The 11,017-nt window shown below is 42.0% G+C and overlaps 1 protein-coding gene across 2 annotated transcripts; it reads left to right on the top strand.

Moving 5' to 3' along the window:
- Positions 1-128: 128 nt before the first annotated feature.
- Positions 129-8,409, top strand: helq (helicase, POLQ like). Of its 2 annotated transcripts, XM_055874809.1 has the most exons (18): positions 132-935; positions 1,067-1,724; positions 1,903-2,081; positions 2,214-2,414; positions 2,589-2,661; positions 2,752-2,849; positions 3,053-3,151; positions 3,297-3,442; positions 3,554-3,793; positions 3,959-4,100; positions 4,234-4,338; positions 4,469-4,676; positions 4,838-4,995; positions 5,232-5,330; positions 5,761-5,934; positions 7,087-7,200; positions 7,407-7,541; positions 7,715-8,409. In XM_055874809.1, exons 1-18 carry the CDS (start codon positions 753-755, stop codon positions 7,796-7,798), a joined length of 3,096 nt encoding a protein of 1,031 aa, XP_055730784.1. In that variant the 5' UTR covers positions 132-752; the 3' UTR covers positions 7,799-8,409. The 2 variants fall into 2 exon arrangements, with proteins under 2 accessions (XP_055730785.1, XP_055730784.1); XM_055874810.1 differs by lacking the exons at positions 7,087-7,200; positions 7,407-7,541; positions 7,715-8,409 and having other exon boundaries at positions 129-935; positions 4,838-4,963; positions 5,761-5,848.
- The last annotated feature ends 2,608 nt before the right edge of the window (positions 8,410-11,017 follow it).

Consider the following 11,017-nt stretch of genomic DNA (forward strand, 5'->3'; position numbering starts at 1 on the left):
AACAATCTCAATTGCAGAGCCAAAATTGAGCTCTGTCTATTTGACGTAATTTCCTGTTCACGTTTATATGTTGGCCCATGATCAAACGTTCCTCCCAAAATGAATGTATTTTCGAAGTGATAGTTTGTACAATTTCCACATAACAAATCTAAAACTTCGATAGAATATAATGAATCTAATATTCAAATACAGTACGGTACAATTAGACTGATTGTATCAATAGGTCGGAAAAAAGTTCCGTTCTCCACCCGACTCAATTTATAGTTACTATCTTTACTCGTCTCTGATTGGCTAATACGTTAGACTCATGTTTACAAATTCATAATTGTCGTCTGTATTGTATGTATCCGGTTAGTTACTCTTCAAAATGTATTCTCTAGTTTATATTTTGTATTCGCGGTTGTTAAAGACGATTTAATAGTAAGCCAAGTTTTAACCATGTCTAGTCAATTTAGCTACTTTCAGCTAACGAAAGACGGTTGAGTTTGCTCACTTAACATTTAGCGTTAAGTTAGCCAACGTTAACGTCAGCTATCTATTTTTTTTCAAGATAGCTAGCCAACTCACTCAGTCAGCCAATTTGACTCAGTAGTAATTTAATTGAGAAGCTCACCCTGCCAGCCAACATGATTGTATTGTATTTACTAACGTTACTTAGCTAGTAGCTCGTTAGCATGCCAACATAGCTTGAATGCTACTAGTGTTTGCTTAGGCTAACGTCAGTGACCTCACCGACAGAGTCAGGTTTGACAATGAGTGCCGAAATCAAAGTAAAACGACTGTCCTCGAGGAAGCGGTCCAGGGATAGACGAATAAGTAATCTCACGCCCGCAAGGAAAAGGACCAGTGTTTCTGGACGACAATGTCCTGACAACACGGGACAGATAGAGCTTTCCAGAGCTATGGACCAATCCATGGATGCAAAGTTCAGTGAGGTGGGTAGCTAACTAATATCACAATGGTGCATTCTACAGTTCATGTGGTCAGATGATTTTACTGTAATTTCAACATGATATTGAGTGAGTTAGAAGTGCATTTACTGTTTCTTAACGTTGCTTTTTTGCAGTACTGCAGTGACACTGAGGACTTATTTGGGGACTATGACAGCATTGTAAGCGACAGCTCTTTCCTGGCAAAGATCAATAGAGTGGGGCAGAACATGAGACCGCATGACATTGACCATACAACCAGCAGCAGATGCCCTGTGGTTCTGCTTGCTGGGAACCCTGACTTCACTTCACTGAAGTCTTCAACAGATAACTGTCCGACACAATCATGTGATGACTCAATGACAGAATCATTCCTGGAGAGCTTCACGGATGATGCTTTCCTAGACATGCCAAGCTCACAACTCGCTTTTCTACAAGCTCCCCAAACAGCAGACAGGAACTGCTGTACAGATGAGGACAAAACCTCCATGCCTATGAGACATCCTGAGAAGTCTGTCAGCACTGAAGATAGAAATGAGAGGCATATCGCCCCCAAGGCAAGGAAGAGCGTGTCCGGTCATCTGAAGAGAGCTATGATGGCTAATGCAGCAACTCCTTCTAGTGTCTCCCGGACTGCAGTGCAGAAGGAGGCCGTAGTTACAGAGGAGATCAGTGTTGCCATGCAGGCTATGGAATCTGTCTGCATGGCGACAACAGACCAGGGGCCTTTCTTTGGTCTTCCCACCAAAGTGAAGGAGCTGATATGCAATCTCAAAGGAATCAAAGATTTATATGGTGAATGGATTTCTATTCCTTTTCCCTGTCTAATTGCATGTCCTCACTAGTTCTGCATCAACTTTAACATGGCTATGTTTTCAAAGTGTCTGGTTGTCTTGCTAAGTGTGAGTAATTTGAGCTCTTGCCCTGCTTCATATTAGAGTATCATCAATAACAATGCTCTCTTATATTTCAGAATGGCAGAAAACTTGTCTAAACCTGGACTCAGTTCAGCAGAGGAGAAACCTCATCTACTCTCTTCCCACCAGTGGTGGGAAGACTTTGGTGGCTGAGATTCTTATCCTCAAAGAGCTTCTGTGCAGAAAGAGGGATGCCCTTTTCATCCTGCCTTACGTATCTCTAGTGCAGGAGAAGGTATTGTGGTCATTGTTTTGTTTACAAAATGTATATACTTCCTCTTTCATCCAACTGTACAAACTGATTATAATTAAAACATTTTTTATGTCAATGGCAAATCTGAGCTATGTATTTTGAATGCATTCCCAGGTTCGAGGGTTGGCCAGTTTTGGCCTGGAGCTAGACTTCATGGTGGAGGAGTATGCTGGCAGTAAGGGCAGGTTCCCTCCAGTGAAGGGAAGGGGCAAGAGGTCCCTGTACATTGCCACTATAGAGAAGGCACACGGCCTGGTAAACTCCCTCATAGAGGCCAACAGATTGGACAATGTGGGGCTGGTGGTTGTGGACGAGGTATGCAAATATCTTATTAAATTGACATCTGAGATGTTATCTTTACAAAACATAGAATAGCCACTCACGAGACACAATAAATGTATCTGTTTATGCCTTGTGTATTTGACACAATCAATTATATTGTACTGTAGTATCCAATTATTTATGTCACTCCATTTCTCTTCTTATTAGCTTCACATGTTGGGTGATGGTAGCAGAGGAGCTATCATTGAGATGACTCTAGCCAAAGTGCTCTATATCAGTAGTAAGTGTGACTGCTATTTTACTCTCATCATATTCATTGTGAAGGAAGATGTTTTGAAAATGTGTGGGAAACTGATTTTCTTCTTTACAGAGTCAACTCAGATCATTGGAATGAGTGCTACTCTGGGCAATGTCCAAGATCTACAGAAGTTTCTGAAGGCAGATAACTACACTAATGACTTCAGACCGGTATGATATTCCCTAACCATAGGTTTGATCTACGCAATGCTATTTGATTGTCTGTGGCATGCCTCCTTGTTTGTGAGAGTCCACATACAACGTGAAAATCGCCAACGTATTCTTTGAAAGCTTAAACCAATAGAAGCTGGACTGCGTGTTGTGTACTCCATTGTCTCTGTGATGGTTGGCCACTGATAGCCATGGTGTTTCAGGTTGAGCTGAAGGAGTATGTGAAACTGAAGGACAGCATATACGAGGTGGACCCCAAGGAGGAGGAGTGCTTCAGGTTCTCTCGGCTCCTGAACTTTAAGGTATAATCATCCGTTTGATTTGAAGAGCCATCAGTTATATATATTTAAAGATATACTGGACTCCAGTGCCAGGCAGTCAGCTTTTGAAGGCTGACTCACATTCTATTTGAAGTCTTAGCACCTGTCTAATTCTTCTGTTTTCCAGTACTCCAGTGCCATGCAGAAGATCGATCAGGATCATATTGTTGCCTTGGTGACTGAGGTCATTCCAAGCCAGTCTTGCCTTGTCTTCTGTCCCACCAAGAAGAACTGTGAGAACGTAGCTGGGATGATCTGCAAGTACCTGAAAGAGTAAAAAGACATCTTTATATTTCTCTTCTCTGTACTCCAAATCATGGTCAGTCGGTCCAGTGGTTGTGATTGTGATTGATACAACATGCCACTTCTTCTTGAATTCTCCAGGGACTTTATCCAGCACAAGCAGGCAGAGAAGGCTGTGTTGCTGGAGGAGCTGAGGAGCAGTGGGAACGGCTCCCTGTGTCCGGTTCTCAAGAAGACGGTGCCGTACGGCCTGGCTTACCACCACAGTGGGTTGACCAGTGAAGAGAGGAAGCTGGTGGAGGAGGCCTACTCTGCAGGGGTTCTCTGTCTCCTCACCTGCACCTCTACGCTGGCTGCAGGGATCAACCTACCTGCTCGGAGGCAAGTCAAAGCAAGGAAGCATAACCTGTCCGACTACTTTACTGCTTCTAAGGCGACAAGGATCATCTCTTTTCACGAGACATGTCAACAGAAGTTGCATCTCTGTGTTAGATAGCGACATTTATTGTAGACTTGATTGGATCCATCATTGTGTGTTTGGACCAGAGTGATTCTGCGTTCTCCGTACGTGGCGGCAGACTTCCTGAAGAGGAGCCAGTACAAACAGATGGTGGGGAGGGCTGGACGGGCCGGGATAGACACTCATGGAGAGAGCATCCTCATCCTACAGGACAAAGACAAGGTCTTGGTAAATAACAGCTACAACCATAACAGTAAACCTATGCATGTAGTGACATCCGGTCCTTTATGTTTCCACGCTCTGACATTTTATAGCAGACTCATCTAGTGCATTGATCCTGTCCACCCTTTTGTATTTTCAGGTCAAGAAGCTTGTATCCGCACCAGTGGAGATCTGCATAAGCAATCTAATGCACAGTGACGGAAAGGGTGTCCTGAGTCTCATCCTATCCGTTATTGGATTAAATGTACTTCTGAAAACAATTTCACAACATATACCTAATACACACAAATCGAAGTAAAGGAATGGAATTAAGAATATATTAATGAATGAATTGATGATACTGTTTTTGACGGTTTTCTTTTGTCTCCCTTCAGATCACGAACAGCTTAGAGCAGATCAGGGACTTCATGAGTGGCACGTTGCTGTCTGTCCAGGAGAAACAGGTGTGCTTGGAGAGGAGCCTGTGGGAGGTGACACAGGAGTGTGTTGAGCTGCTTAAAGAGAAAGGCCTCGTCACCGTTTCCACAGAGCCACAAGATGGGACTCTGCAAGTCACCAAGTTAGGAAGAGCTACTTACAAAGGTGAACTACTCTCAAACTCGCCAGAACTGGTGTTAATTTCATTTCTATTACCATACAAGGAAATTGTTCATAGTAATCAATTTAAATCCTGTTACAGAGACATGTTTTTTTCCTATGAGTCAATACTACAGTGTTTAGTGTATCTGACCTCTCCTCCTCAGGCTCAGTGGATCTGACCTACTGTGACCTCCTGTATAGAGACCTGTCTAAAGGCCTGGAGAGCCTGATGCTGAACAGTTTCCTTCACCTCATCTACCTGGTCACACCCTATGACATGGTCTCCCAGTGTAAGCCTGATTGGATGGTCTATTTCAGACAGGTTAGAGCCCAGGCCTTGTGTGCTTCTTGGTTGTCTACATTAATTAAACGTAGATTGGTAGATAAAATACCTCAAATAACAATTTTGTTTTTATCCATTTCTAATGTGTTTAATGAAAATATCTAATAATGAAGTACATGTTGTATATATAAAATTGTTTTGTGCAATAGTTTGTTTTCTGCGGTATTTAGTACAACAATTATTGTGTAAGAATTTGTTTTTCTTATCAATTCCAGTTCACAATGTTATCAGCTGTGGAGCAAAAGATGTGTGCAGCAGTTGGTGTGTCTGAAAGTTTTGTTGCTAGAAAGGCTGCTGGACAGAATGTCAAGAAGGTAAGAGTATTGAGGAAGCACGGCATGATTTAAATACTGTTAACTCAATAGTGTCATATTTTCACAGTTCCTTAGGTTGAGAGACTATCATTGGCTTGAGGTATTATGAGGGTTTATACTTGAGTACGTTGGCTTAAAAAAATCATGTTCATCTCTAGATTAATCCAGATTTTTTTTAAAGATTTATTTTCTCCTTTTAACCCCTAGATGGAAGGCAGACTTAACTAATTTAAGTCATGAAGATAATGAACCCTAAATATCTTGTGACGTGAATTCACGTCTGCTCTCTACAGCTGATCATTCATGTAATAAATGTAGCAACACTGCAGTGAGCCAGTTCTGTGCCATTCTGTTGTACTATGCTGTCCTTGCCATAGAAGTAGGAATAATTCTACTTCTATGGTCCTTCCCCTCTGCTCTGTTCCCCCAGAATGTTGACCAGGTGGTGGTGAGTCGGCTGTACCTGGCCCTGGTACTGCTGTCCCTGCTGAAGGAGACTGACCTGTGGAGTGTGGCTGACCGGTTCCAACTCAGCCGGGGCTTCATCCAGACACTACTCAGCTCTTCTTCAGTATTCTGCTCCTGCGTGCTGCACTTCACCGAGGTAGCTACCAGCATAGATGTCATATATGATATTATTGGGTCCCGTCCAAACAGAGCCACATCCTAGACTCTTAGCAGGGTTTCACAGAGGTGCCCTGAAAATACAAAAGCTTTGTTACTTCAGTCCTCCATTTTTACATTTTAGTCATTTAGCAGACACTCTTATCCAGACCGACTTAAAAATAAAATTGTATTTGTCACATGCACCGAATACAACAGCTGTAGAGCTTACAGTGAAATGCTTAGTTACAAGCCCTTAACCAACAATGCAGTTTTAAGAAAAATACATAAAAAAATGAGAAATAAAGTAACAATTAAAGAGCAGCAGTAATATAACAATAGCGAGGCTATATACAAGGGGTACCGGTACAGAGTCAATGTGCGGGGGCACCAGTTATCGAGGTAATATGTACATGTAGGTAGAGTTATTAAAGTGACTTATGCATGGATAATAACAGAGAGTTGCTTGATGTTCAGTAGTCTTATGGCTTGGGGGTAGAAGCTATTTAGAAGTCTCTTGGACCTGGACTTGGCACTCCGGTACCGCTTGCCGTGCGGTAGCAGAGAGAACAGTCTATGACTAGGGTGGCTGGAGTGTTTGAACATTTTTAGGGCCATCCTCTGATATCGCCTGGTATAGAGGTCCTGGATGGCAGGAAGCTTGGCCCTAGTGATGTACTAGGCCGCACGCTCTACCCTCTGTAGTGCCATGCGGTCGGAGAACGAGCAGTCGCCATTGTAGAATGGAGCCAGAGAGGATGGCTGACGTTTTACGTGCTCCTAACCAACTGTGCTATTTTGTTAGTTTTGTTTGCGTTTGTTTTTATGAGTTGCTATAATTTTTCTTTAATGAGTCCGACGGTAAGGATATACTGCTTGTGGCTGAACAACTCGGTGACTACCTGACTAACGGTTAAGTGCCTTGCTCAAGGGTGCATTGACAGATTTTTCACCTAGTTGGCTTGGGGATTCGAGCCAGCAATCTTTCGGTTACTGGCCCCACGCTCTTAACGTCTAGACTACCTGCCGCCCACTTCTGAGAATAGCTCCTAAGTTAAATGTTCTTTTGCTTTCTCTTTTGACCCCAGTGATCTCACTGTGCCCTCTTTCTTGTTTGACCCCAGTGATCTCACTGTGCCCTCTTTGTTATCAGGAGCTGGAAGAGTTCTGGCCCTTCAAAGCTCTCCTGACTGAGCTTACCCGCAGGCTGACCTACTGTGTCCAGGCCGAGCTCATCCCTCTCATGGAGGTAGCAGGAGTCATGGAGGTCAGATTTAAAAAAAAAAATCTCAATTCATTTTTTAGGCATTATAGCATCATGATTATGTCCTAACCTGCCAACAAAAGGTCCATAAAAACATATCCACATCTTGGTATCCAGTCATAAGAGTTATTGTCCTAGCCAAAGTTTTCTGGCATTGTTCCAGATGGGTTTACAAGCATGCAAAAAAACTTTTTATCTGCTTTTGACAGAGAAGAGCCAAGCTGCTGTACAATGCTGGATATAAGACACTGGCTCATCTGGCCAATGCTGACCCAAACGTTCTCGCCAAGACTGTGGAGAACCTCTTCAAGAAGCAAGCAAATCAGATTGTTGCTTCGGCAAAAGTATGCCTGTTGTCAAATGCCTAGTATACGTACAATTGTGCTGTTGTTTCCTTCCTAAATCCATATAGAGTGAATACAAAAAAGGGTGTTAGAAAATTGGATTGAGATGTGACGAGCATTTGCAGAAGTTGTACTCTGTTTGATCATTGTCCTCCTGTGGCGTCTGTTTTCAGATGCTGCTGAATGAGAAAGCTGATGCCCTTCAGGAGGAGATGGATGACTTATTGATGATGCCTCTTGATCTCCTCTCTTTGTAAAATGTTGCTGCAGTGGATTTATTGTGTGAAGAATACTTTTATTTAGCTTGGTGTGTTAATATTGTGTAGTGGTGTATCATTGTTTATCGGAGTGATATTATAAAATGTATTTTTGGGATGTGGAAGATTTCTTCTTTTTTTAAAGTTGTTTTTTGATCCCATAGAGATGAATAAGATGCTTCTGTGAGCAGCAAAAATCATGAAAGAATTCACACTCGGTGATTAATTGGTCACTTCTATAACAGCATGTGAATAATTTGACAGGCTTCCAAATGCTTGGCCCAATATCAGTGAGTAGTGGGACATAGTAAAGTAGTTATTGTAACCCTAAATTCTTGACTTATTTATCTATAACCTTCACTTTCTCTTGGTTCTATGATAAAGAAGCAGGTTACAATTAAGTTATTTTCTATAGTTTAATCTTTTCAAGTAGTAGTAGTAGCAGCAGTGGCAAGTTCTACAACAGGAAAGTCATTCAGGGCAGGTGGGGAAGAGACCCACCTGTTTTGAGCCCCACCTATTTAGCCTGTTTTGCATGTTATTTTGGCATTAATACATGTCACATATCAGTTTGCAAACAATGTAAAAAAATAAAATAATAATTGAGTTAATATAGCCGCATACAAACATGGTCTCTTTTTTTGCTTTCTTGAGAAGGCAGCTCCAACATGCAGGTGTTTCAGCCTATTTCAGTGCTTTCTGTGGTGGTGGGGCAGCCAGCGGCAAATATGGAGTGTAGGGGTTGGTAATGTTCTCTAGTTCCGCTGTGATTGGCTCTGTTCTGTCACTCATGGGGACACTACTTCTCACTGTAAAATCTAATGGTATATCTTAAAAATTCAAGCCCCTTGGATGCTGCCATGGAGTTACATTAGAAGTGCCCATCCAAGAAGGCTCAAGGTCATTGACCAGAGATAAAATTATGTGGATCATGTTATATCTACAGTAGCTTTGATTGGACTGATCATGTCAACGTCATACTTTCAAAATCTTAGCTAGCAGTCATCATGAATCAAGTTAACAATCTACTGGCAAATCCTTGTCATATGAAGAGAAATTATAAATAAAATGTATCGGTGCTCATCGGCCATTGGACATACATTACACAAGTTGGAAAAAGCAAATTCAACAATGAGTGGTTTGGAAGCAATCAGTGGCTAACTGCAAGCATTGCAAAGCAATCACTAGCCTGGTATTCAGTGGAGTGGGTGTGTGGTCCCAAGTTTGCGTTTAAGGGTCTCTTTTCCAAGCTTAAAAGGATAAACATTCAACATTGGCCATGCTGTCAATCCTGCATGACCTGTGTAGTAGTAACATGAGACACATGGATGGCATGTGGAGGCATAGGACAGCTGAACATTGAAGTGGCAGACCACATGAAGAGAAGAGACACATAGTCTGCTGATTCCACTAAAAGCACACATACCAGAGAAATATGCCTAAGGCAACTGGACACTAATGATAGAAGAGACACATAGTCTGATAATTCCAATAAGCACACATACCAGAGAAATATGCCTAAGGCAACTGGATACTAATGATAGAAGAGACACATAGTCTGCCAATTCCAATAAACACACATACCAGAGAACATGCTGAGGCATTGAGTTAATTACAGGGCTAAGTCATAGGCCTATAGGATAGATGGACATATATTATTTTTAAGACAAGCATGGGTCTGGTCACTATTATAATCGAACTGAAAGCAGATATGGGCGTTAGTAGGCGTGAACAAGCAGGAAGCCTGAACTAAAAAGATAATGATGGCAGGAAGAATTTGGGGAAGTATGCTTATTTGCATATGGGGTGGACCCATATGCTATTTGTGTATAAATGTTGGAGCCGGGGCTGGGAAGCGGGGTGTGTTCCGCGGGACATTCCAGTTGGCTATACAATTGTAATAAAAGCATGTTTTGATTTCACAAGTTCTGATAAAGCGTTATATTTCTGAGATGATTTTCCACGACACCTGCTGCGCTCAAAACAACTGGAAACTCGGAAATATGAAATATGACTTCAGTGAGTTCAATGACAACTGGGAACTCTGGGGAAAAAATGAACTCCGTCTGGGAAAATAAGTTTTGAACGGTCATCCAACTCGGAATTGCAAGTCGGGAACTTGGGCCTCTTTCTAGAGCTCCAACCTGAAGATCACGAACATCATCATGAGTCGACCTTATTTTTTCCGAGTTCCCATTTGTCTTGAGTTGAAAGCACCATTAATCCAGAGAATGCCAGACTTCGATGACAAAGTTTGATGACAAAATTTTGCTCATGAAGGGTTGCAGCGCCACCTTCCTGTTCAAGTGAACACAGCACAACAATGTGAGTCCAAAAATGTATTGTATGCTGCTGCATAAATTATGTAATATCCCAGAGAGATATGTATACTGTAGCTAAGAAAGTAATACTAAGTGTATGTTGTGTAGTAACACATGTGCCTCACCCTAATAATTTGGTCCCTTTTCTCATAATTTTGCCTACTGTTCTGACTTGGTGGTGCACATGTAGCCTATAACGTGTTTTAGAGAAATGTAATCATTGAATATTGTAAGAGCTTTCATTTTCTGCTTATATGCACCCTTTATTTACCCTACGGTTTTGACTTGGTGTACAAGAAGAATACTGTAAGAATGGCCCATGTTCTGAATTATGTCACTGCACATTTAAAAAATGCTTAACAGATAGATATATTCGTCATAGCTCGCTCATTGTCTCAATCGAAATTACGGATTGCCTCTTTTCTGCTCGTCGTCCCCTTATCAAATCAAATCAAATGTATTTATATAGCCCTTCTTACATCAGCTGATATCTCAAAGTGCTGTACAGAAACCCAGCCTAAAACCCCAAATAGCAAGCAATGCAGGTGTAGAAGCACGATGGCTAGGAAATACTCCATAGAAAGGCCAAAACCTAGGAAGAAACCTAGAGAGGAACCAGGCTATGAGGGGTGGCCAGTCCTCTTCTGGCTGTGCCGGGTGGAGATTATAACAGAACATGGCCAAGATGTTCAAATGTTCATAAATGACCAGCATGGTCAAATAATAATAATCACAGTAGTTGTCGAGGGTGCAGCAAGTCAGCACCTCAGGAGTAAATGTCAGTTGGCTTTTCATAGCCGATCATTAAGAGTATCTCTACCGCTCCTGCTGTCTCTAGAGAGTTGAAAACAGCAGGTCTGGGACAGGTAGCACGTCCGGTGAACAGGCCAGGGTTACA

Source organism: Salvelinus fontinalis, chromosome 21, assembly GCF_029448725.1.
Source record: "Salvelinus fontinalis isolate EN_2023a chromosome 21, ASM2944872v1, whole genome shotgun sequence".
NCBI classification, from domain to species: domain Eukaryota; kingdom Metazoa; phylum Chordata; class Actinopteri; order Salmoniformes; family Salmonidae; genus Salvelinus; species Salvelinus fontinalis.

Excerpts from the sequence above, each read along its gene's own strand:
- helq (XM_055874809.1), top strand. The coding sequence starts at position 753 with ATGAGTGCCGAAATCAAAGTAAAACGACTGTCCTCGAGGAAGCGGTCC. Across the intron at positions 1,725-1,902 it reads AGGAATCAAAGATTTATATG|AATGGCAGAAAACTTGTCTA; the intron begins GTGAATGGATTT and ends CTTATATTTCAG. Across the intron at positions 4,996-5,231 it reads GGATGGTCTATTTCAGACAG|TTCACAATGTTATCAGCTGT; the intron begins GTTAGAGCCCAG and ends TATCAATTCCAG.